Here is a 27,473-nt window from a genome sequence, read left to right on the forward strand (position 1 = left end):
ACCCATCACCAGGCTAACCCATGCCCCCCCTCCCCTCTAGAACCCTCAGTTTGTTTTTCAGAGTTCATCGTCTCTCATGGTTCGTCTCCCCCTCCGATTTCCACCCCCTTCATTCTTCCCCTCCTGCTATCTTTTTTTTTTTTAACATATAATGTATTATTTGTTTCAGAGGTACAGATCTGAGATTCAACAGTCTTGCACAATTCACAGTGCTTACCAGAGCCCATACCCTCCCCAGTGTCTATCACCCAGTCACCCCATCCCTCCCACCCCCCACCACTCCAGCAACCCTAGTTTGTTTCCTGAGATTAAGAATTCCTCATATCAGTGAGGTCATATGATACATGTCAAGACATTATTTTTCACTCAGACCCAAGTCTCCTCACCTAAGGAGCCTTCTTCCGGAAACCAAGGATTATATTCAACTACCGTTTCCAAACATTTTTCTATGCTCTGCTGAGTAACTTCAGCTCCATATTCTTTAAGAAAATGATGTATCAACGCAGCAAAACCTGATGTTTTTTAATTTGATTGCCCCATAACCCTGTAATAAACTTTCCTACTTATCACCTTCTGTAGGGTTCCTATCACTGGCCGATCACTCCTCGACGGGGGCTTCAGGTCCCTGTTTGGGCACCACTTGTCGACCTCAGTCGGGGACCTGGGGCAGCGAAGGAACTGAGAAAAAGAGATGACAGCATAGCGAGGCACAGGGGACCCCAAGCAAACAGACCGAGGTGCCAAGGTTTATTTTCCATAATCTAATATACCTTCTACAATGATATAGATCTATAATGATTTACAGCAGGGGCTTAATAAGGCACATTCTTCCACGAACGCAGGGTTAGTCAAGTGAAGCAATGGGAGTGGAGAAGGAATAAAGAAATCTGTAACTGGCTGTGATCAATTAATTGTAAACACCATTGTACTCGGACCTTAACACAGGATAAAAAGACAAAGAAGGGAATGCACAGCCTGCTATTTACAGCTGGCTTCCTATCTACAAAACATCTTCTGCTGTACTTGAGAACAGACCACACACATCCCAAGGGCATTTCACTCTGATCCTTTTGGGTTATTTTTAACCCTGCGATCTTGAGTTTTCTTAGAGATCTCGGAGTCTGAGCGAACATGCGCCAGTGGTCGCTATGGCGTTCTGTTTCCCACAGCACCTGACTGGCTCAGTCAGTAGAATGTGTGATTCTTGATCTCAAGGTCATGATCTCAGGCCCTATATTGGGTGTGTAAATTACTTTTAAAAATATATATGCTACGGGGTGCCTGGATGGCTCAGTCAGTTAAGCGGCTGCCTTCGGCTCAGGTCATGATCCCAGGGTCCCTGGGATCGAGCCCCACATCGGGCTCCCTGCTCGGCAGGGCGCCTGCCTCTCCCTCTCCCTCTGCCTGCCTCTCTGCCTACCTGTTCTCTCTCTCTATCTCTCTGTCAAATAAATAAATAAAATCTTTAAAATATATATATATATATATGCTATGAAAACAATGAATCATACATCACCACATCAAAAACTAATGATGTATGGTGATTAACATAACATAATAAAATAAAATTTTAAAAAAATAAGTAAAATGTAATAGTAGGGACAAAAATATATGTGTGTGTGTTAGCAAAACCAGGACTACAATGCCAACAAGAAACATGGCAGCTAATATCTTCAGTCTCTTACTTTTATACATAATTTTTATTATGTTTAGTTAGCCAACATATAGTACATTATTAGTGTTTGGTGTAATGATTCATTAGTTGCGTATAACACCCAGTGCTCATCCCAACATGTGCCCTCCTTAATACCCATCTCCCAGTTACCCCATCCCCCCACCCCCTCCCTTTTGTAACCCTCAGTTTGGTTCCCAGAGTCCAGAGTCAGTCATGATTTGTCTCCCTCTCTGATTTCTTCCCATTAAGTTTTTCCCTCCCTTCCCCGTGGTCCTTCACGATATTTCTTATGTTCCACATATGAGTGAAACTGTATGATAATTGTCTTTCTCTGACTGACCTATTTCACTTAGCATAATCCCCTCCAGTTCCATCCATGTCAATGCAAATGGTGGGTATTCATCCTTTCTGAAGGCTGAGTAATATTCCATTGTATATATGGACCACATCTTCTTTATACATTCGTCTGTTGAAAGGCATCTTAGCTCCTTCCACAGTTTGGCTATTGTGGACATTGCTGCTGTGAACATTGGGGTGCATGTGCCCCTTCTTTTCACTACATCTGTATCTTTGGGTAAATACCTAGTAGTGCAATTGCTGGGTCATAGGGTAGCTCTATTTTTAACATCTTGAGGAACCTCCATACTGTTTTCCAGAGTGGCTGCACCAGCTTGCATTCCAACCAACAGTGTATGAGGGTTCCCCTTTCTCCACACCCTCTCCAACATTTGTTGTTTCTTATCTTGTCAATTTTTGCCATTCTAACTAGTGTAAGGTGGTATCTCATTGTGATTTTGATTTGTATTTCCCTGATGACAAGTGATGTGGAGCATTTTTTCATGTCTCTGTTAGCCATTTGTATGTCTTCTTTGGAGAAGTGTCTGTTCATGTCTTCTGCCCATTTCTTGACTGGATTATTTGTTCTTTGGGTGTTGAGTTTGAGAAGTTCTGTATAGATCTTGGATACCAGCCCTTTATCTGAAATGTCATTTGCAAATATCTTCTCCCATTCCGTGGATTGCCTCTTAGTTTTGTTGACTCTTTCCTTTGCTGTGCAGAAGCTTTTTATCTTGATGAAGTCCCAAAAGTTCATTTTTGCTTTTGTTTCCCTTGCCTTTGGAGACATGTCTTGAAAGAAGTTTCTGAGGCTAATGTCAAAGAGGTTACTGCCTATGTTCTCCTCTAGGATTTTGATGGATTCCTGCCTCACACTGAGGTCTTTCATAAATTTTGAGTTTATCTTTGTGTATGGTGTAAGAGAATGGTCTTCTGCATGTGGATGTCCAGTTTTCCCAGCACCATTTACTGAAGATACTCTTTTTCCATTGGATATTCTTTGCTGCTTTGTCGAAAATTAGTTTACCATAGAGTTGAGGGTCTACTTCTGGGGTCTCTAATCTGTTCCTTTGGTCTATGGGTCTGTTTTTGTGCCAATATCATACTGTCTTGATGACTACGGCTTTGTAATATAGCTTGAAGTCAGGCATTGTGATGCCCCCAGCTCTGGTTTTCTTTTTCAACATTCCCCTGGTGATTCGGTGTCTTTTCTGATTCCATACAAATTTTAGGATTGTTTTTTCCAGCTCTGTGAAAAATGTCAGTGGTATTTTGATAAGGATGGCATTGGAAGTGTAAATTGCTCTGGGCAGCATAGACATTTTAGTGATGTTTATTCTTCTGATCCATGAGCATGGAATGTTTTTCCATCTCTTTCTGTCTTCCTCGATTTCTTTCATAAGTGTTCTATAGTTTCTAGAGTATAGATCCTATAACCTCTTTGGTTAGGTTTATTCCTAGGTATCTTATAGTTTTTGGTGAACTTGTAAACGTGATCAATTCCTTGATTTCTCTTTCTGCTGCTTCATTATTGGTGTACAGAAATGCAACAGACTTCTGTGGATTGATTTTGTATCCTGACACATTGCTGAATTGCTGCATGAGTTCTAGTAATTTTGGGTGGAGTCTTTTGGGTTTTCCACATAAAGTGTCATGTCATCTGCAAAGAGAGTTTGATTTCTTCTTTGCCGATTTGAATGCCTTTTATTTCTTTTGTTGTCTGATTGCTGAGGCTAGGACCTCTAGTACTATGTTGAACAATAATGGTGAACGTGGGCATCCTTGTCATGTTCCTGACTTTAAGGGAAAATCTCTCAGTTTTTCCCCATTGAAGATGATATTCACTGTGGGCTTTTCATAGATGGATTTTATGATATTGAGGTATGTTCCCTCTATCCCTATACATTGAAGAGTTTTAATCAGGAAAGGATGCTGTATTTTGTCAAATGCTTTTTCTGCATCAATTGAGAGGATCATATGGTTCTTGTCTTTTCTTTTATTAATGTGCTCCATCATGTTGATTGATTTGTGAATGTTGAATCACACTTGCATCCAGGAATAAATCCCACCTGGTCGTGGTGAATAATCCTTTTAATGTACTGTTGGATCCTCTTAGCTAGAATCTTGTTGAGTATTTTGGCATCCATGTTCATCAGGGATATTAGTCTCTAATTCTCCTTTTTGATGGGGTCTTTGTCTGGGTTTAGGATCAAGGTTTTCCTTCCATTTCTATTTTTTGAAACAGCTTCAGGAGAATAGGTATTATTTCTTCTTTAAATGTTTGGTAGAATTCCCCTGTGAAGCCATGTGGCCCTGGACTCTTGTTTTTTGGGAGGTTTTTGATCACTGCTTCAATTTCCTTGCTGGTTATTGGTCTGTTCAGATTGTCTATTTCTTCCTGTTTCAGTCTTGGTAGTTTATAAGTTCCCAGGAATGCATCCATTCCTTCTAGATTGCTTAATTTGTTGGCATGTAGTTGCTGGTAATAATTTCTAATAATTGTTTCTATTTCCTTGGTGTTAGTCGTGATCTCTCCCCTTTCATTCATGACTTTATTAATTCGGGTCCTTTCTCTTTTCTTTTGGATAAGTCTGGCCAGAGGTTTATCAATCTTATTAATTCTTTCAAAGAACCAGCTTCGGGACTCCCACTGCTTGTGCTCCTGCTCTCGCTCTCGCTATCTCTGTCTCTGTCAAATAAATAAATCTTTAAAAAAAAAAAAAAAAAAGAACCAGCTTCTAGTTTCGTTGATCTGTTCTACTGTTTTTCTGGTTTCTATTTCATTGATTTCTGCTCTAATCTTTATTATTTCTCTTCTCCTGCTTGGTTTAGGTTTTATTTGCTGTTCTTTCTCCAGTTCCTTTAGGTGTAAGGTTAGCTTGTGCATTTGGGATTTTTCTGATTTTTTGAGAGAGGCTTGGATGACTATGTATTTCCCCCTTAGGACTGCATTTGCAGTGTCCCATAGGTTTTGGACCGATGTGTTTTCATTCTCATTAGCTTCCATGAATTGTTTAAGTTCTTTAATTTCCTGGTTGACCTGATCATTCTTTATTTTTCTTTTAGATTTTTATTTATTTATTTGAGAGAGGGAGAGCAGAGGAAGAGTGAAAAAGGGAGAAGCAGACTCCCTGCTGAGCAGGGAGCCAGATGTGGGACTCGATCCCAGGACCCTGAGATCATGACCTGAGCCAAAGACAGACACTTAACCAACTGAGCCATCCAGGCGCCCTGACCCAATCATTCTTTAGCAGGATGCTTTTTAACTTCCAAGTGTTTGAGTTCCTTCCAAGTTGCTTCTTGTAATTGAGTTCCAGTTTCACAGCATTGTGGTCTGAAAATATGCATGAGATAATCTCAATCTTTTTGTATCAGTTGAGTCCTGATTTGTGACCCAGTATGTGGTCTATTCTGGAGAAAGTTCCATGTGCATTTGAGAAAAATGAGTATTCTGTTGTTTTAGGGTGGAATGCTCTGTAAATATTTATGAAGTCCATCTGGTCCAATGCGTCATTCAGAGCTCTTGTTTGTTTGTTGATCGTCTGCTTAGATGATCTGTCCATTGCTGTGAGTGGAGTGTTGAGGTCTCCTACTATTAATGTATTATTATCCATATGTTTCTTTATTTTGGTTATTAATTGGTTTATATAATTGACTGTTCCCATGTTGGGGGCATAGATATTTACAACTGTTAGATCTTCTTGTTGGATAGATCCTTTAAGTATGATATAGTGTCCCTCTACATCTCTTAATACAGTCTCTGGTTTAAAATATAATTTGTTTAATATGAGCATTGCTACCCCAGCTTTCTTTTGAGGTCCATTGGCATGGTAAATGGTTCTCCATCCCCTCACTTTCAATCTGGAGGTGTCTTTAGGTTCAAAATGAGTCTCTTGTAGACAGCATATTGATGAGTCCTGCTTTTTATCCAATCTGAAACCCTGTGTCTCTTGATGGGAGCATTCAGCCCATTCACGTTGACAGAAACTATTGAAAGACATGAATTAGTGCCATTGTACTGCCTGTAAAGTCCCTATTTCTGTAGGTTTTCTGTTTCTTTCTGGTCTATGTGACTCTTGGGATTTCTATTCACTTACAGAGTCCCCCTTAATATTTCTTGCAGGGCTGGCTTGGTGGTCACATATTCTTTCAGTTTCTGCCTGTCCTGAAAGCTATTTATCTCTCTTTCCATTCTGAATGACAGCCTTGCTGGATAAAGTATTCTTGGCTGCATGTTCTTTTCATTTAGTACCTGAATATGTCTTGCTAGCCCTTTCTGGCTGGCCAGGCCTCTGTGGCCAGGTCTAATGTTATTCTGATGTTCCTCCATACATAAGAGATCTCTTCCCACTAGCTGCTCTCATGATAGCGTCCTTGGCTCTAAGATTTGCAAATTTCACTCTTACATGTCGGGGTGTTGATCTATTTTTATTGTTTTTGGGAGGGGTCCTCTCTGCCTCTTGGACACAAATGCTTGTTTCCTTCCTCAGATTAAGAAGTTCTCAGCTATGATTTGCTCAAATATACCTTCTAGTCCTCTCTCTCTTTCTCTCTCTCTACCCCCTCGGGGATCCCAATAATTCTGACAATGGAACATTTCATGGTGTCGTTGATCTCTCTAAGTCTATTTTCATCTGCTACTAGTTGCCTATCCCTCTCTTCTTCAGCTTCCTTCCTTTCTATCAGCTTATCTTCTAGATCACTAATTCCTTCTTCTGCCTCATTTACCCTGGCTGCCAGAGTATCCAGTTTAAACTGCATCTCATTCATAGCATTTTTAAGTTTGGCCTGATTAGATCTCATTTCTGCCCTTAGAGATTCTATATTGTCACTAATGCTTTTTTCAAACCTAGATATTGACTTCATGACTTCCCGAAGTCTATCTCTGACATCTTTCTTATATCCATATCCATTAGTTCTGTGTCAGAGGACATTGTCTCTGGTTCTGTTCTTTGTTGGGACTTCCTTCTCCTAGTCATTCTGTCAAGGGATGGTTGAGTGAATGGATGGATTCCAAAATGTCAACTACGGCCCAAGCTAGATGCACCCTAACAAAATCCAGAGTGGTCAGACGCCACCACTGAAAATACAAAGCCAAAATGAAACACAAGAATAAAAGTGAAAAAATTAAAATAAATTAAAATAAATTTTTAAAAAGGGGGGAGAGAAAGGGGAGCTGTAATCTCTCAATGTGCAAAGCAGGGTGTTTCAGTTGTTCCTGGGTGTATTTTGTTCTGTGTGTTAGAGGGCACTATGTCCTAAAATTACTGGGAAAGTAAAACTTGTATATATAAAAAGGTAAAACTGAGTTAAACATGGGCTAAAATAAAGCATATATCTATAAAAAAATATAGGTGTGTAAAAATACAAGTTCAAAAAGCGACTATGAATAATGAGTTGGTATAATAGACATCTAGTCAAAAATGAGGAGAAGGTATGAAGAAAAATACAGAAGGGGAAAACAGCATGAGAAAAGGAGAAAGGAAAAGAAAAGAAAATGAGAATTATATCTGAAAAATAAACAAGTCGTTAGGCCACACCTGGAGCTCAATATACAATTTTCCCCTGGTGTTGGGATTTTACAGTCTTATGGGATCCAAAGGATTGTCATCCACCTGTTCTTCCAGCCTATCTTCTGGGGGAGGGACATGCTGCATGTGCAGAGTTGCCCCACCCCCTCTCAGGGGGTGGGCTCAGTGGAAACCAGTCTTCTGTGCCTCTTTTGTTCCCTGAGGAACACCTCTTCGGGGGATCAGAGCAAAAATGGCCACAGCCAAACCTCTGGCCCAGAGCAGAAAATCTGCCGTCTTCCCTCTTTAATAAACTGTCCAGGACAGTCTCCACTTCTGCTTGCACCTCTGAAAACCACAGCCACCCATGGTTCATGCCCGCAGCTACTCCCTCAGAAGTGTTGTCAGGGGTCCAGAAGTATCTTTGTGCTCCTAAAACCACAAGGGGCTGTGGGCTCCCACATGCACCCAAAGCTCTGGAATCAGGTCTGGGTTCTGACCTAAAGCCCTTTCCCAGCCACTACTGTTCTGTGAGTTTTTGCCCAGTTGCAGGCGTAGGTTCCAGATTTTTTCAGGCTGTTCAAGAAGAGTGGATATCAACCCTCCCAGTTCATGGTTTCTGGCAGTTCGAGCTGAGAGTCCCTTCCTGGGCTCGCTGACCAGAACCTGTTTCCTGGCTCCAATGCTCAGGCCCTCTACCATTTCAGGAATCTCCTTTTGCTCTGTGGTCCCTCATAATCTGAGACCATAATGCCCTACCTAGAATTCTGCCTTTTCATTTCCAGAGCCCCTTCAGGGAGGGGTGTCTTACTAGAGCAGATTTCTAAGGGTTCCGATTTTGTGCTCTGGTGTTATGTCACTTTCCAGGCACCAGCTTATGGTGGCTCCCTCCCCTTCTGTGTATCTTCTGATATCTCCCTGCAGATTCAGGATTCCATATGTCCTACCTTGCCAAAAGCAGTTGCTTTTCTGCTTGTAGAGATCCAGATACATATTCTTACATCTCAGGCTGATTTTGTGGGTGTTCAAAATGGTTTGATAGATAGCCAGCTAAATTCAGGGGACTAGTTGAAGTGGGGTCCCCTACTTCTCCACCATCTTGCCTCCTCCCTATACATATTTTTGCTTTATTCTCTCTTGCTCCCCCTCACCCTGTTCCCCATTTCCACATCACACAGATGAATATGGTTACCAAAAGATGAATCCTACAAATGAAGCTGTTACTATCACAGGTCAAATAAAAGGTGTTGGTCAGCTAGTATAAATAGCCAAGGGGGACTAAAGCCTGGTCTGAGTGACTTGGTTCAAGTGTGTGTGTTTTGTCCTGGATCCACCAAGTAGAAGTTGCCAGAGTGAGCTGTGGAGTAGGAAGGTGTTAGAACTACATCACAGATGTATCCATCAATTCCATCTCTCCAAGCATGATATGAGGATCGCCTGAGATCATCTAAGCATGCAAAAGCATTATAACGTTAACCTGGTATTGTCTCTCTTTCCCTACCAAATCAATATGGAACCCTACTTTGGAGCATACAGTAATCAGTAAAGACTGCCCCTGCCCCTGCTCTAAAGCATGAGACTTTTGCAGGCACTTGGGCATTTGGAATGAATCTCCTTGAAGCAACAGGAAACCTTCTTTTTGCCCCATTGTAAGTCCAGGTTGAAGATAGATGAATCTGATCCTTGAATCCAGAAGCTGCTGAAAGAAACCCAAGATGACCCACAACTGACCATTGAGAGTGATAATCAAGATCCAGCCAATAACCAACCTTCTTCAAATGACTTTATTTTCTGAATCCCCTGGACTTATTCATTCCCCAGTAAAGTCCAGGATCATCAAGGTGATGGTGAACTTCCTCTGAGCCCTCTCAGTGATGTTAGGTGCTGGGCCAGATGTTACTGTAGCCTTGGTTGTGCTTTGGCTTCCATGAAATACACACAGGTGGCTTACCCCTGTTATGGATAGAATGCCTATATCTCGAGTCTATCAAGAGAAATAAAGGCATGAAAGCATTCATAAAGGAGGTTTTTATTAATGGATTCTGACCAAATTTAGACAGAAGATCCTTTATTTGGGGAGAACCTAACCCAGAAAGAAAAGGGGGACAGAAATGTTTGTAATCACACTGGTCTGTTCACCTTGCCAGTCACTGCCCAGTTCTGGCATTCCTTGACCTTCGTGGATAGCTGCCTAGTAAGTCTTCCTTGTAGAGTATTTCTCCACCAATCCTACAATATTTTGTAGCATTCTTAAGTGCTTCAGTGAAGCCCTTATATGATCATGTCCTTGCTCTGATTAGCTTTTTAATAATTCCAACCTTACTTACAGAAAACATAACTTCATGGTATGTACTTCATGGTATGCTCTTCCCCATAGAGTCCCCCTTATTTCCTTGTGACAGACAGAATCCCAAAAGTCCTTAAAGCAACAACTGTAAGAATCACTTTTTTTTATTAAGCACTAATTTTTAAATTTTTCTTCCAATCATCCTACTTTCCCCTATTTCTTCACTGGGGTCCATTCATTCATCATTCTCACCAAATATGCCACATTCCCAGACATCCCCTTCAAACCTCCATTTAATGTGCTTGTGTGTCATCATCTCAGTGATGTCCCTGCATACGGTGTGGGCTCCTGGATTTTTCTATAAGTTTCCTTCTGTTTCTCTCTCAAGGCCTCTTGTTCAGCTGGATATAGGTCTCTCCTAGAGCATCTGCATTCTCAGGGTCTGAGGTGTGCTAGCTGCCTTCAGGTGGGAGTGGGTGGGGTTGTTAAAAGAAGAAATAGAGGCACACAATGTTTTAAAAGCTAGGAAGGAATCTCAATATCTTCTAGCCGAGGGTTTCTCAATTTCTGTGCTATTGACACTTGGAGCCAGATAATTCTTTGTTATCTTAAGTGTATCTCAAAATGGAGAGATACTTGATGATGAGAGAGAAACTGTCCTGTGCATGCTTAGAGTGTTAGCATCTCTACCCTCTACCCACTAAATACGAGCACCTCCCTCCCAAAATATCTCCAGGCACTGACAAATATCCCTTGGGTGCAAAATGCCCTGAGGTTGCCCCCTTTAGGGGAAAAGAAATTGAGTAGCCTGTGTGCATCAGTTTAGGGACAGATACTCTGCCAATTTCACCTGTGAGTTAGAGATTCTGTGAGTGTGGTATTAACTATGCAGCAACATAGGAGGAGGATGTGGCCATAAATTGATGAACCCAAAGCCCATGTCTGAGGAAATGGCATTTGGGATCAAGGAGTAGGAGAAGGGCATCCTCAGGGTGGGGAGGTGTGGTGGGGCAAACCCTGAGTACTCACACATATAACCAAATGTTTCTGGTTAGGAGAGAGGCTGGGCTGAGAGGCTCAGGAAATGAGTACTAGTCTGAATTAACCAGCTAAGCCATGGATACCCAGAGAAAACACAGGGGCCAACAGGAAGCATGGGAGAGTTTTGTGCAGAGGATAGAACAGGGTCAGCTATGAGGCTTGGGGATACAGAAGTCAATCTGTAATATGTATTAGGAAAGGTTGAAGAGGTCAGTGTGATGGTCCAGTTAGGGTGCCATAAGATCCACAAGGGGCAAGATATGAGTGAAAAGATACTGGCATCCACTAGATACCTCCAATCCCAAATGAAGGGAGTCCTTGGATGGAAAGCCAAATAGACACTGGCTCAACAGCTCCTTGATGGGACACCAAGGAGAGGCCCCAAGGTCCTCCTCCTCCAGTTATAACCACTATCCTCCTCCTACATTCCATACACTCCACACATGGTTTTACGTCCCATGTCTCGTAGATACAACCAAGCCTTGGAGTTCTAATGGTGGTGCCCATGGTTGTGGCCATCTGGTCGACCCCCATCCTGCTGACTGTGTGGTTTCTGGGTCTGCGGGAGGGGTGGGAGTGGCCTGCGGATAGGTCTGACCCGGTGTGGCAGGGATTTCTTTCTGCTGTGCCAATCTTCTGCCAGAAGCCCCACCAGGAGTATTAGAATCACAGCCCCAATGCATATCCGGACCAGATTGCTCTTGGTGTAGTGCTGCTGGGCAAGACCTGGAGGAACAAAGAGACAGGAGCAGGTGATGAAAGCCTATCTCTAGGACCCACTTCAAGGTACATCTTGGGTTTCTCATAGCCATATCCCTCATCCTAGATCCTATTCTCTGCTACCTAGAATGTCAGTCTCCTTCCTAGAGGGTTCCTCCCCTCCTCACCAATGGTCAGGGCTAGATAAGCCCAATTCTCTAAATATCATTTCTTCCATACAACCCCCTCATAGGCCTCTGATACAACCCCTCCACACACACAGACACTACCTGGCCATTTGGCTAATTGCAGCAGAAAAGACTATTACGAGGAGTGGAAAGAGATGGAATTTATCTTTCCCTGATCCTTTAGAAAATCTCAACCTTCCCACCTGATCTTATTGCCCAATTCTGAGTTCCAAGTACTGATATTTACCCTCCTCTTAACATTTTATAAACCAAGACCCAAGACCATAGAGCTGTACAGGGAAAGCAGTCAGCTTTAGGGGAAGACACAGGGGTGGGAATGAAGAGGGTCCAGAGAAGACCACTTACTCACCAGTTGGAGACTCTGGCCCCTTTGGAGAGGTGGTGATAGGAAAGTATAAAGGGATAAGATCATCTCCTCTAGCCCTGTTCCTGCCCCTATCCTGAATGCATGCACTTTTTTTTTTTAATTTTATTATGTTATGTTAGTCACCATACAATGCATCATTAGTTTTTGATGTAGTGATCCACGATCCATTGTTTTCGTATAACACCCAGTGCTCCATGCAGTACATGCCCTCCTTAATACCCATCACCGGGCTAACCAATCCCCCTCCCCCCTCCCTTCTAAAACCCTGTTTGTTTCTCAGGTCCATAGTCTCTCATGGTTCATCTCTCCCTCCAATTCCCCCCGCCCATTTTTCCCTTCCTTCTCCTAATGTCCTCCATGCTATTCCTTATGTTCCACAAATAAGTGAAACCATATGATAATTGACTTTCTCTGCTTGACTTATTTCACTTAGCATAATCTCCTCCAGTCCCATCCATGTTGATGTAAAAGTTGGGTATTCATCTTTTCTGATGGCTGAGTAATATTCCATTGTATATATGGACCACATCTTCTTTATCCATTCGTCTGTTGAAGGGCATCTCGGCTCTTCCCACAGTTTGGCTATTGCGGACATTGCTGCTATGAACATTGGGGTGAATGCATGCACTTTTGAGACAGAATGCCATGACTATAAGAAGAGCATGAACTACAGTCAGGTTTAGATTTATCTCAACCTTCTCACCTGATCTTATTGCCCAATTCTGAGTTCCAAGTGTGGATATTTACCCTCCCCTTAGTATTTTATACACCAGGACCCAAGACCATAGAGTGTAGCCTCTGTACAGGGAAAGCAGTCAGCTTTAGGGGAAAACACAGGGGTGGGAATGAAGAAGTCCAGAGAGGACCACTTACCAGTTGGAGACTCTGGCCCCTTTGGAGAGATGGTGATAGACCTAGAAGGCTCTGGGAATCAAAAAGAGAAAGTATAAAGGGATAAGATCATCTCTCCTAGCCCTGTTCCTGCCCCTATCCTGAATGCACACATTTTTGAGGCAGAATCCCATGACCATAAGAAGAGCGTGAACTACAGAGTCAGGCTGTCTAGATTTGAACCCCAGATCCATCACTAATTAGATGTGGGGCCTCTGTCAATAGACTTAATATCTATGAGCCAGTTTTTCCATCTGTCCAGTGAAAATAATTATAATACATCACAGGTTAATGTGAAATTTAAACCAATAACAATAATAACAGCATAAGGCACTGTGCTTGGTATATGATAAGCACCCCACACATGGTAGCTCTTGTCTAATTCCACAAGTATCTCCAGAGACTTTCCAGGTGCTCAGCCATACATATCTGACAGGTGTGTGTTTTAATATACTGTGTAAATTGCTATAATAGTCCACAGGACAGAGGAAACTATACAACCCAGTGTCAGAAAAGGCTCTCCTAAGGGACTGAAGCCAGGAGGAAATGGAAGGAAAAGCAGAGCAAGTGGCTTGGATGCAGAGTGAGGAGGAGATGCCAGGGATCCAGGAGAGCTTCATCTGACTCTGTGTGACTGAGATTTGCATGAGGAATGAAGACAAGAATGGAGGGATCTTGTCCCTCCCCTGGAGGGATCAGACAGTGGCTGATCTAAGGGCATTGCATCTAAAAGCATTGAACATCAAGCTGAGAACCCCAGGCTATATCCTAAGGGTGATTGGGAACCCAGAAGGATTTTGAACAGAGGGTGATAAAGAATCTCCTTAGGGTCTTAGAAAGAACTTATTGGCATCAGGAGTCTAACAGAGAGCTCGAGTCAGATGGACCCAGTGGAGATATTGGACCTATCCTCAGGGGATCTGTCAAGGTTTCTGTCTTGAGGGAAGTGGATACTTTTTCCAGGAAAAGTGAGGGGGAAGAGAATTACATGTGAGAGAAGTATGTTGCACGGGACTGCAGTGATAAGAGGAGGCAGTGAAAAATAGAGGACAAAAGTTACACACATGGACCAGAGCAAAGTCAGAAGAGCAGTGTGTAGGAATGAGTGATGGTCCTCCCATCATAGCCTTGGCTCCGCCATCTTTGAAATGGCCACATTACGCAGAATGCATATCTGTCCCCATACTCAGAGCCCACCTCTATCCTATCCTTGATCCTCAAACCAAGGACTTTCCTTGGGAGAATCAGGTGATCTCCTGAAGCAGACTTAAAGCCTTAGATGATGAGAGAAAAACCTATCCTCATACTCCTCTCTGCTGGGCTCTGAGCGCCTGGTTACCTACCAATTGTAGAGCTCTTGTTGATGAGTGAGATGCTCAGTTTCCTGGAGGCTTCTGGGAATTCTAAGCAAGAGGGTAATAAGAAAGTGGATAATGTCAGTCTGCCCAGGGAGTCCCCTACTCTGCATAGCCCTTCTGAGATATCTGGGCTTCCCAGAACCCCTTTCTCTGACACACACTGCATAGACACTGAGGAGAGACAAATGTAGAGGTGCTATAAGACATATTGTCTTCGGGGTGCCTGGGTGGCTCAGTTGGTTAAGCGACTGCCTTCGGCTCAGGTCATGATCCCAGGGTCCTGGGATCAAGTCCCGTATCGGGTTCCCGGCTCAGCAGGGAGCCTGCTTCTCCCTCTGACCCTCTCCTCTCTCATGCTGTTTCTCTCTCGCTTGCTCTCCAATAAATAAATAAATAAAATCTTTAAAAAAAAAAAAAAGACATATTTTCTTCTATCCCTCAGTGGCTGAATAAGAAATGGATCCATTCATCCAGTGATGGACTTACATTATGTCCTCTTTTGGGCTACTATCAATAATGTTGCTATGAACATTTATGTACACATTTTTGTATGACCATACATTTTTTAATTTGGGGGAAGAGGATATAGCAACAAGTGGAATAGCTAGCTGGGTCCTATGGTAATTTTATGATAGAGTCATATGATAATTCTTTTGAAGAAATGCTGAAATGTTTTCCGCAGCAGTGACACCATGTTTCATTCCCACCAGCAGCGTATGAGGGTTCCAATTTCTCCACATCCTCAACAACACCTGTTGTGCTTTATCATTATTATTATTATTAATTACTATTGCCATTCTGGTGGGTATGATGAACTTCATGGTATGTGACTTATATCTCAATTTAAAAAGTAAGAAGTGGACCAGTAGATCTGTGCAAGCTCAGTGGTTGATACCAGCCTCTGAACACAAGAGGCTCCCCTCCCTACTGAGGCCATTTTCTTAACCAGGGACCTCCCCAGTTACATGGGCACCAAAGTATCTCCTAAAACCCCTCAACCTATAAATATGTAGCTCCTATTAAGGCTGGGGACCATCTTTGTATGGTGGAACCAGCTCATCAAAGCCTAGCTTATGCTCACCTATCTGTGGTATAAGACCTTGGGATATTATTTGTTCTCTGTTATTTCTCTTCCTGTGAGCCTCATTAATAAATTCTTGTTTGAGGGGCAACTGGATGGCTCAGTCCATTAAGCATCCAACTCTTGATTTCTGCTCAGGTGATGATGTCAGGGGTTCTGAGATGGAGCCCTATGTGGGGCTCTGCACTGACCATGGAGCCTGCTTAAGATTCTCTCTCTCCCTCTGCCACTCCCCATCTCACATGCATGCACTCTCTCTCTCAAAAAATAAATAAATAAATTTTTGTTTGAATTTAGATTAAACATGATGAAATACATGTATACCATGGAATACCACTCTGCCATAAAAAGGAACACACTATTAATAACACACAATAACTTGGATGGATCTCAAGGGCATTGCGCTCAATGAGAAAAGTCAATCCCAAAACATTCCATGATAGGTGAACCTTTCCATTTATATATAACATTGTCAAAATGACAAAATTAAATAGAATAACAAATTAGTACTTGCCAGGGGGTAGGAATGGTGGGAGGGGAGTGGGTGGATATAACCATAAAGGGGTAGTCTGAGGGATATCTTTGTGGGGATGGAAGAGTTCTGTATCTTGGAGTGGTGATTACATGGATCTACACATGTGATAAATTGCCATAGAACTAAAGACAAATATTGTATCAATGTCAGGTTCCTGGTTTTATGTTGTACTATAATTATGCAAGACGTAGCCATTGGAGAAATTTAGGCAAAGGGTACAGGGAATTCTTCTCTATTGTCTTTGCAACTTCTTGTGAACCCACATCTCAGAATTAGAAGTTTTAAAATTCCAATGAGAAATACATGCACACATATGCGCACATACACACATGCAGTGTGCCTCGTTTAGCATGACAGCCTCCATACCACCCTCAACCACACAAGTCAGCAGATTCTTGTCCAACTTGGCTCTTTTCAACATGCTTCTGTTCCTCAGAATTTGGGTCTACCCTGAGACATGGGGAATGTTAGAGATGCCACAGACTAATGCACAGTCTCTTAAGGCACCAGCTGGTATGCAACATACCAGAATCAACTAAGATACTTTGAAGATGGGAGAATATGATGGCTCACACAAAATTTAGTGCAGTCATTCTCAAAGTGACATCCCAGGATCAGAAGCATCAGTGTCACCTGGAAACTTGTTAGAAATGAACATAACTGGGGGTTCCTGGGTGGCTCAATCAGTTAAGCATCTGCCTTCAGCTCAGGTCATGATCTCAGGGTCCTGGGATCGAGCCCCACATTGGGCTCCCTGTTCAGTGGGGAGTCTGTTTCTCCCTCTGCCTGCCGCTCCTCCTGCTTGTGCTCACTCTCGCTCTCTCTCTTAAGTAAATAAATAAAATCTTTAAAAAAGAAAAGAAAAGAAATGAACATAACTGGACCCCACCCCAGACCTTCTGAATCAGGAACTGGTGGGGTCCAGAAACCTGGATCACCTCCAGGTGATTCTCAGGCCCCCTAATGTTTGAGAACCACTGGACAATGGAATCAGAGACTCAAAACTAGAGTCCAGGAATCTATGATTTTATAAGCCACTCAGATTATTCTTCTCCACATTAGACATTATAAACCATCTAAGGCTGGATAGAAGTGGGGGTGTAGGGCAGCTTAGTAATGTCTATCTAATATTATTATACCAATCTTCTTTACAGGCAGAAATAAGTGATTTTTTAAATAAATCAAATTTATGAAAGAGACAAGTGAATTAAATTGAGAAATCTAGATAAAGGGGAGAAAGAAAAGAAGGGGTCTGTTGGTCTATACCCCAGACACTGGGATGAATCCTCCAGAATTTACCTGTCACAGAGGATGGTGGTTCTGCGGATAACCAGCCGGGGGTCACAGAGGTCCCTGGGAAATCAGAAAAAGAGAGTTCTGTGTTCTGTTAGCTATGGATCCTGAACAAATAATAAAGCATTTCTGTGACCTAGTTTCCTCACCTAGAAAATGAATACAAAGAAGCTCACATCACTGGACTGTCATGGGTGTTAAATAGCACATCTAGCGCATTCTGGGACTCATTAAGAATGACAGTCTCTGTAGCTGCCCTCCCTGCTTTTTGAACTTCAGTTCTGTCCCTTTTTCTGGATCTCTGTGACCTGCACCTTACTTTGTCCCTAGGAGCAAAACCGGCTCTTAAGTCCTGGAAAGCAGAAGAGGCAGAAGCCGTGGGATACATGTAGGGAGAAAGGGTGATGCCCATGTAGCAAAACACAACCCCTTTCCACCCCCACCACCCTAGCTTTGTAGCTGCACCAACCTGCCAACCTCCTTTCACCCCAGGACGTTTGCTCATACAATCCCGCACGCGTGCAGTCCATCCCACTGCTTCACCCACCTAGTTACCTCTTACTCTGCCCTGAGATCCAGGTCAAACATTGACTGCTCAGAGAAGGGTTCCCGAACTGCCTCCCCTTCTAGGTTCTAACAGCACCATGTGCTTCTAATTCATAATGCATGTCACAGCGACAGCTATGCAGGTATTGGATACCCTTTAAGACTGTTTATTCTAATTACTATATGTATGTATTACGTGTGTATGTGTAATATGTGTGTGTAAAGGAAAAGATACGAGAGAGAGAGAGTTTCAAGTCCCCAGCAAAGCACAGCCCCAGCATAGGCACTTTTGAAATACGTTCAGTGAAAGAAGCAATAAATGAGCAGGGATCCAAAAAAAGACAAATCTATAAAGGCAGGAAGATTAGTGGTTTCCTTGGGCTGGAGGGAGGAGGAGGGAGGGGCTGCATATGGACATGAGGGATATGATAGGGTGGTGGAAATGTTCTATAACTGGATTGTGGTGGTGACCACACAACTCTAAATTTACTAAAAACCACTGCATTGTACAATTAAAACAGGTGACTATTCATTAAGTTCCTATTATGTGCCAGGAACTATTGTTTGTGCTGGGGATACAGCAGAAAAGAAAACAGCCAAAATGTCTGTCTTTCTGGAGCTTACATTCCAGGATGCAGGGGGCAGACAGGTGATAAACACCATAAATCAGTACAATGTATGAACAGGTATAGGTGCTATGGAGAAAAATTCGGCAGGGAAGGCGGCAGACAGCATCAGAGAGGCAAGAATGTGACCTTTGATAGAAGGCCTGAAGGAAGCAGTGGATTGAGCCATGAGATCTGGAGAAAGCATCCCAGCAAGTGCAAGGTCCCTGAGGACATAGTGAGCCTGCAGATTCAAGGAAAAGCAAGATGGGATGTAGTCAGTAATATAACCGTCACAGATGGTATTGTGCAAGACTGTTGAATCTCAGATCTGTTCCTCTGAAACAAATAATGCAATATATGTTAAGAAAAAAAAAAAAGAAGAAGAAGAAGAAGAAGGTAGCGGGAGGGGAAAAATGAAGTGGGGGAAATCGGAGGGGTAGACGAACCATGAGAGACGATGGACTCTGAAAAACAAACAGGGTTCTAGAGGGGAGGGGGGTGGGAGGATGGGTCAGCCTGGTGGTGGGTATTGAGGAGGGCACATTCTGCATGGAGCACTGGGTGTTGTGCACAAACAATGAATCATGGAACACTTCATCTAGAACTAATGATGTAATGTATGGGGATTAACATAAGAATAAAAAAATATATATATATATAACCGTCACAGATGGTAACTAGACTTATCCGTGGTGACCATTCCATAATATATATAAATATCAAATCACTATGTTGTACACCTGAAACTAAGACAACATTGTATGTCAGTTAGTCTTCAATTTAAAAGTAGGGTGGGGGGAAGCAAGGTGCCAGTGTACCTGAGGCAGAGTGGATGAGGGCAGAGCATCAGGTCAGTGATCAGACAGGTAAAAGAGGGGCTTGGTGAGAAGAGAGGAGGGAGCGCTGTGGGCTTTGAGCAAAATCATCTGATTTTCACAACCTGTTCTAAAAGGATTCCTCTTGCCATAGTTTTGCAAACATTCTAAAGGGGCAAAGGTATACAAACTTGCAACCAGTACATAAATAAGTCCTGGAGATTAATGCATAGCATACTGTCAACCACACTATATTACAGATTTGAAAGTTGCTAAGAGACCAGATCTTTAGTGTTCTCACCACAAGAAGGCAATGGCAATTTTGTGATGGGTTGGAGGTGTTAGTTAGTGAGACAGTGGCAATCATGTTGCAATATATAAATGTATCAAATCGACATGTGCTGTATCTTAAACTTATGCAATGTTATGTGTCAATTATATCTCGATTAATTAATATTAAAAAATTAAAGGGGACAAAGGTGGACACAGACCTGTATGGAGTAACCGAGTTCTACGTGATGGATGGTAGAGCGGTAGAAGTGCTCAGTTGTCAGATTAGGGACAGGTTTCAAAGATGTAGTAGGAAGCATGAGTTGGGCAAAGACACCAAGATTTATAAGAAAAATGCCTCTGAGTATTATAGCAGGAAAATGTGTCTTTTTTTTAATTTTCATGTTATTTTTGGGGGGCGCCTGGGTGGCTCAGTTGTTAAGCATCTGCCTTCGGCTCAGGTCATGATCCCAGGGTCCTGGGATCGAGCCCCGTATCAGGCTCCCTGCTCCATGGGAAGCCTGCTTCTCCCTCTCCCACTCCCCCTGCTTGTGTTCCCTCTCTCGCTGTGTCTCTCTGTCAAATAAATAAATAAAATCTTAAAAAAAATTTTTTTTCATGTTATTTTTAAATACATTAAATGTACCATTTTATTTTTTTTAAGTGTACAGTTCAATAGTATTAAGTGCATTCACATTGTGCAAAAAATCTCAGAATTTTTTCATCTTCAAAACTGAAATTCTGGGTCCATTAAACACTAACTCCCCTTTTCCCCTCCCTCAGCCTTTGGCAATCCCCTTTCTACTCTCTGCCTCTATGGTTTTGACAACTTTCAAATGCCTCCCGTGAGTGGAATCAGACAGTATATGGCCTTTTGTGACTGATTTATTTTACATAGTGTAACGTCTTCCAGGTTCATCCATACTGTAGCACATGTCTTCCTTTTTAGGGCTGTATAATATTCCATTATGTGTATGCACATTTTCTTTATGAACTGTGCTGTCCTCTTTTTTTTTTTTAAAGATTTTATTTATTTATTTGAGAGAGAAAGAATGAGACAGAGAGAGAGCATGAAAGGGGGGAGGGTCAGAGGGAGAAGCAGACCCCCTGCTGAGCAGGGAGCCCGATGCGGGACTCGATCCCGGGACTCCAGGATCACGACCTGAGCCGAAGGCAGTCGCTTAACCAACTGAGCCACCCAGGCACCCCTGTGCTGTCCTCTTTTGAAAGAGGCATGTTTTAAGAATGAAGGATTGATAGCTGCTACGATGTGAACAAACCTCAAAAACACGAGGCTGAGTGAAAGAAGCCGGTCACAAAAGACCACATGTTCTAGGACTCCGTATATATGAAATTCCCCCAAAGAGGCAAATTTATAGAAATAGAAAGTAGTTAGTGGTTGAATGGAAAATGACTGCAAACAGGCACCAGAGATCCTTCAGAGGTGATGGAGATGGGCTAACTGGGTTGTGGTGATGTTTGCACAACTCTGTGAACTCACTAAAAACCATGGACACTTAAAGTGGGTAACCTTGTAGGTCTAGAAACCATACCTGAATAAAACAAAGAATGGAGGGCAATTTCTACTGAATAATGACCTCACTAGCTAGATTTCAATGAAAATAAGTCTGAATACTAGTACATTTTCATTTTACCCTGCACTATATTAATCCACTGGAGACCAAAAGGATAAGAATTTTCCCTTTGCTAATAGATAGAGTCATTAGTCTTTTGTATATTGGGGCATTTCATTTTTTTTAAAAGATTTTATTTATTTATTCATGAGAGACAGAGAGAGAGAGAAAGGCAGAGGGAGAAGCAGGCTCCCAAGAAGCAGAGAGCCCGATGCGGGACTCGATCCCAGGACCCTGGGATCATGACCTGAGCTGAAGGCAGACGCTCAACCATCTGAGCCACCCAGGCGCCCGGGGCATTTCATTTTTTTTTAAAGATTTTTTTTAATTTTAGAGAGTGTGTGAGCAGGGTGGGGAGGAGCAAAGTGGGAGGGAGAGGATGAGGGAAAGAATCTTGAGCAGCCTCCATGCTGAGCATAGAGCCCCATGCAGGGCTCCATCTCATGACCCTGAGAACATGACCTGAGCCAAAACCAGGAGCCCAATGGCTAACCAACTGAGCTATCCAGGTGCCCCTATTGAGGCATATTCAACAATTCAGTTGCTAGGGCACCTTGCCTACTCAGTAGGAAGAGCATGCCACTCTTGATCTCAGAGTCATGAGTTTGAGCCCCATGAAGGGTGTAGAGATTATAAAAAATAAACAAATAGGGGCGCCTGGGTGGCTCAGTTGGTTAAGCAACTGCCTTTGGTTCAGGTCATGATCCTGGAGTCCCGGGATCGAGTCCCATATCGGGCTCCCTGCTCAGCAGGGGGTCTGCTTCTCCCTCTGCCCTCTTCCCTCTCGTGTTCTCTGTCTCTCATTCTCTCTCTCTCAAATAAAAAATAAATAAATAAAAATAAACAAATAAACTTTGAGGCCCCTGGGTGGTGCAGTGGGTTGAGCATCTGGCTTTTGGTTTTAGCTCAAGTCATGGTGGGATCAGCCCCCCATAGGGCTCCACGCTCAGCTTGGAGTCTGCTAAAATTTCCCTCTGCCCTTCCCTGCTCTCTCCCTCTCTCTCTCTCGTAAATAAATAAATCTTTTTTAAAAAAATAAAATACACTTTAGGGGTGCCTGGGTGGCTCAGTTGGTTGAGCGACTGCCTTCGGCTCAGGTCATGATCCTGGAGTCCTGGGATTGAGTCCCACATCGGGTTCCCTGCTCGGCGGGGAGTCTGCTTCTCCCTCTGACCCTCCTCCCTCTCATGCTCTCTGTATCTCATTCTCTCTGTCTCAAATAAATAAATAAAATCTTTAAAATAAATAAATAAATAAAATAAATAAAATAAAAATAAAATACACTTTAAATACTTCAGTTGCTTCAATACTTGTGAAGGAACATAACTGTAAAACAATGGTGAGCAGGAAACGTCAATAATGGTTTTTAAATTATATCAGTTGATGTAAAGGATTTAGCAGCAAGCTTTGTTGTAGAGATACCTCGTGCTTCGACTATTACAAATAAGAAAGACTTAGTGGTGTAAAGGGAGTCAAAGTTTCCTTCCTATTATAGTGGCATTTTTTAAGTAATTTCCATAAGTTTTTTGCTGCTGTTTGTTTGAAACCTAGACGAGACTCAAGGCATTATCACTGGTATTAAGAATTATTTTTTCTGGGCGCCTGGGTGGCTCAGTCATTAAGCGTCTGCCTTCGGCTCAGGTCATGATCCTGGAGTCCCGGGATCGAGTCCCGCATCGGGCTCCCTGCTCAGCAGGGGGTCTGCTTCTCCCTCTGCCCTCTTCCCTCTCATGCTCTCTGTCTCTCATTCTCTCTCTCTCAAATAAATAAATAAAATCTTTAAAAAAAAAAAAAAAGAATTATTTTTTCTAGTGTATACGCTCTGTAGTAGACAGGATAACAGCCTCCCAAATATGCTCAAGTCCTAATCCCCAGGCCCTGTGAATATGGCACCTTACGTGGTAAGTGAGAGGATGACGGGGTGGAGAGAGTATCCTGGATTATCCAGGTGGGCCCAGTGTCATCACAGGGTCCTTAAATGTGGAGGCAGGAGGCATGGAGGCAGAAGAGTCTGAGACAGAGAGACTGAAGATGCTACATTGCTGGCTTTTGTGACAAAGGAAAGGACCACGGGAGCCAAGGGATGCAGGCATCTCTAAAAGCTGGAAAAGGTACAGGACAGATTCTCCCCTGGGGCCCCCGAAGGAACACGGCCCAGCTGACAGCGTTGTTTTGTCCCAGGGAGACCCATTCGGTACCTGACCTCCAGAAATGTAAGGTAATGATACATTTATGGTCTTTGAAGCCAGTGTATTAGTGGTGACTTGGGACAGCAGTACTAAGAAACGAATATTATACCCTCCAAAGCCTCAGGTTTCCCCTGGCCTCCCACCTCCTTCACACCTGTTGGCCCCTCCCCTGGAACTTCCACCAGAGTGTGCAAGAGCTGAAGAAGAAGGGCTTGGTCTGCAGCACCCTCACCTGTGACCACAAGCTGCAGGGGGTCGCTGGGGGCCGACCACAGGTACGGCAACTTGCTGGAAAAGCTGTAGCATCGGTAGGTCCCACCGTGGGCAACAGTCACTGCGGTGATGGGGAAATCAGCCCAGTTCTGCTTCTCAGATCCCTTCTGGGGCCCAGCATCCCCTTCCTTGTACAGAGCAAATTGGTCGAAACTGTATTGGCTCCGACACTGGAGAGTGACTTTCCCTCCTGGGGACACAGCCGGGCTGGGCTGGGCTGAGAGCGAGGGCTTGTTGGCATAAACTCCTGGGAGGAAAGAGAGCTTTGGTGTTAAAGACCGTGGCCAGTGTGTGGCCATGGGGGTGAGAAGGTCCCCCCACCTCCTAAGAGCTAGGGAACTTTCCAGGTATATCCATCCTAGAGAACCCACTGGCCCTGCCACCAGCCAACAAAAGGGTTCAGGGAATGTAACCAGGAACCAGGATCATATCGCAGTGCCCAGGCTCAAATCCTGGTTCTGTCCCTTAGGGGCTGTGTGATCCTGGAGATCAATCTACCCTTCTATCTGTGCCTCAGTGTTCTTTTTTTTTTTATGTTAGTCACCATACAATACATCATTGGTTTTTGATGTGGTGTTCCATGATTCATTGTTTTTGTATAACACCCAGTGCTCCATGCAGTACGTGCCCTCCTTAATACCCATCACCGGGCTAACCAATCCCCCCTCCCCCCTCCCCTCTAAAACCCTCAGTTTGTTTCTCAAAGTCCATAGTCTCTCATGGTTCGTCTCCCCCTCCGATTCCCCCCCCTTCATTTTTCCCTTCCTTCTCCTAATGTCCTCCATGCTATTCCTTATGTTCCACAAATAAGTGAAACCATATATAGTTGACTTTCTCTGCTTGACTTATTTCACTTAGCATAATCTCCTCCAGTCCCATCCATGTTGATGTAAAAGTTGGGTATGCATCCACTCTGATGGCTGAGTAATATTCCATTGTATATATGGACCACATCTTCTTTATCCATTCATCTGTTGAAGGGCATCTCAGCTCCTTCCACAGTTTGGCTATTGTGGACATTGCTGCTATGAACATTGGGGTGCATATGGCCCTTCTTTTCACTACATCTGTATCTCTGGGGTAAATACCCAGCAGTGCAGTTGCTGGGTCATAGGGTAGCTCTATTTTTAAATTTTTGAGGAACCTTCACACTGTTTTCCAAAGTGGCTGTACCAACTTGCATTCCCACCAACAGTGTAAGAGGGTTCCTCTTTCTCCACAACCTCTCCAACATTTGTTGTTTCTTGCCTTGTCAATTTTTGCCATTCTAACTTGTGTAAGGTGGTATCTCAATGTGGTTTTGATTTGAATTTCCCTGATGGCTAATGATGATGAACACTTTTTCATGTATCTGTTAGCCATTTGTATGTCTTCTTCAGAGAAGTGTCTGTTCATGTCTTCTGCCCATTTTTTGACTTGATTATTTGTTTTTTGGGTATTGAGTTTGAGAAGCTCTTTATAGATCTAACAATTCAGTAATGTGGCAGGATACAAAATCAATGCACAGAAATCAGTTGCTTTCTTATACACTAACAACGCAACTGTAGAAAGAGAAATTAGAGAAACGATTCCATTTACAATAACACCAAAAACCATAAGATACCTCGGAATAAACCTAACCAAAGAGGTAAAGGATCTATACTCTAGGAACTACAGAACACTCATGAAAGAAATGGTGCCTCAGTGTTCTTTACTGTAAATGGCAACTGATGAATCGTGGAACACTACATCAAAAACTAATGTTGGCTAACTGAACATAATTTAAAAAGATTTTTAAATTAAAAAAAATAAAGATAATTCCATAGTTGTAAAGATGAAAAAAAAACTAATGATGTACTATATGTTGGCTAATTGGATTTAAATTTAAAAGAATAGAAAAGAAAATGGGAATGACTGAATGAAGCAACTTAGCATAGTTGCCTAATGCATAAGGACCTCCCAAACTATGCCATTAGTAACAAAATAGCTTACTATTTTAATGCAATTTTTAAACCAGAATTAATGCAAATAATTCATACTGCAAAATAACCAAGATTTTGAACAAAAACAGACTCCAACTGTGCCTAGTGGAGAGGCAAAAGGCTCAAAACACTTTTGTGTATTTGTATGGTGAATTTTTTCCACACTATTAACATAGTTGAAAAAAATTGAAAAACTTCAAAGTAGGCTATTAGAACTCACAAATTATTTTAAGTTTATATCATTTATACCAAAAAAATTTTTTTTAAAGAATTCATTATCCTTTTACTCTCCTGGCTTTAGGGAAACCAACTCATCAATGACATTTTCAAAATCTGTTCGGAAAATAGCCATTTGAAAATGCATTGGAAATAAAAGGACAAGCTGAGAACAGTCTATTCCATCAAAAAATTTAAAAAGAAGGCATTAGCATGTGGAGAGAGGGGATGCATGTTGCCTTTTGCATCCGGCTCAGGTATGGTTCGAAATGGCACCGTCTGATTCTGTCTTTACTTAAAAGTGTGGTGTTCTGTTCAGTGTGAATGTTTTCGCATTGGTTTTTGTTGTTTTATTTTATTTTATTTATTTATTTATTTTTTTTATTCTTACGGTTTTTGTTGTTTTAGAAAGATAGTGCGTTGACCTATCGCTTACGTGGATCACTGCGTTTGGGGGCACCTCTCCTAAACGTAGCTAGCGCTTCACTCCCCACCCCAATCCCAGCCCCTGGGGTCTCGGGGTCCGCTGTCATCGCCATCGCCCTCCTCGCCCTCCTGGAGCCCCCAGGCCACGGGTACAGCCCCAAGCCCCACCAGGTACCTGTAGCAACCAGCTCCAGCCGGTCGCTGGGGGGAGACCAGCGGCTCCCATTCTGATAGGAACAGCGGTAGCATCCGGCGAAACGTTCCTCCATGGCCGGGATGAAGAGGATGGGCTGATCCTGGTAATTCACGGACCTCAGCTTCTCCAGGCGGTACAAGTCCACCCCCGGAGGTCCCTGGCAGCGGACGGTCACCTGCGTCTTCAGGGGCGCTAGGGAGCTAGGCAGGGCCTGGAGGGAGGGCTTGGGCAGGGGGCCTAGAAGGGAAGTGGAGGCTGGTGGAGAGCAGCTTCCAAAAAGGCTCCTCCTCCCGGGGCCCCCACTGCCCCCGCCCTCCTGAGCCCAGAGGAGGGACCCGGGACTCCGGGGCTCTGCGGCGGGGAAGGACTCACCATGCTGAGCTTGCACGACCTGCCCCAGACACAGCCCTGAGCAGAGAAGAAAAGCGCCAAAGGCTAGGACCTCCCGGAGCCCACACTTCTGCATGCAAGGCAGGTGATTTTAGACATTTGCAGGCAGTGACTTTCTCTTCTCCTCATTTTTTTTTTTCTTTTTTAAGGACACACACAATCACATAATTTAAGTGCCAGAAGCAGCCAGCCATGAAAGGCCGCATACTGTATGATTCCATTTATCTGAAACGTGCTCACTGGGTCAGTCTGCCTGGAAACACAGAGAGGAGATTAGTGGTTGCCAGGGGCTGGGGAGGGAGGATTGAGGGTTGGTTGTCATGGGTACGGGGTCTTTTTGGAGTGGTGACAGTGTCTTGGAACAAGACAGGGGTGATGTTTGCATGCCTTGCAAGTGTACTAAATGTCATTAATGATACATTTTATGTTAAGTTTGTTATTTTACCACAGTTTTTAAAAAGCCAGCCAGGGATTCCTTGCCCCCTCCCCATGCACACACTTTTTTTTTTTTTAAAGATTTTGTTTATTTATTTGAGAGAGAGAGAATGAGAGACAGAGAGCATGAGAGGGGGGAGGGTCAGAGGGAGAAGCAGACTCCCCGCCGAGCAGGGAGCCCGATGCGGGACTCGATCCCGGGACTCCAGGATCATGACCTGAGCCGAAGGCA

The 27,473-nt window shown here is 43.2% G+C and overlaps 1 protein-coding gene across 2 annotated transcripts in view; it reads right to left on the reverse strand.

The window, feature by feature from the left end:
- Positions 1 to 9,601: 9,601 nt before the first annotated feature.
- GP6 (glycoprotein VI platelet) overlaps positions 9,602 to 27,473 on the reverse strand; it is a 21,131-nt gene continuing 3,259 nt past the window's right edge. Inside the window, exons 2-8 of one of the 2 annotated variants that reach the window (XM_034986359.1) lie at positions 26,789 to 27,059; positions 26,396 to 26,653; positions 23,577 to 23,864; positions 17,289 to 17,342; positions 14,359 to 14,418; positions 12,998 to 13,048; positions 9,602 to 11,575 (exon numbers count right to left, since the gene is read on the reverse strand). In XM_034986359.1, the coding sequence (XP_034842250.1) occupies positions 11,340 to 11,575; positions 12,998 to 13,048; positions 14,359 to 14,418; positions 17,289 to 17,342; positions 23,577 to 23,864; positions 26,396 to 26,653; positions 26,789 to 26,882 (1,041 nt within the window). In that variant the 5' untranslated portion in view covers positions 26,883 to 27,059 and the 3' untranslated portion in view covers positions 9,602 to 11,339. Of the gene's footprint in view, positions 11,576 to 12,997; positions 13,049 to 14,358; positions 14,419 to 17,288; positions 17,343 to 23,576; positions 23,865 to 26,395; positions 26,654 to 26,788; positions 27,192 to 27,473 lie in introns of those variants that run through there. The other variant, XM_034986360.1, reaches the window with a different exon arrangement.

The sequence above is a fragment of the Mirounga leonina genome, unplaced genomic scaffold, assembly GCF_011800145.1.
Source record: "Mirounga leonina isolate KUSES-001 unplaced genomic scaffold, KU_Mleo_1.0 Mir_376, whole genome shotgun sequence".
In the NCBI taxonomy this organism is placed as follows: domain Eukaryota; kingdom Metazoa; phylum Chordata; class Mammalia; order Carnivora; family Phocidae; genus Mirounga; species Mirounga leonina.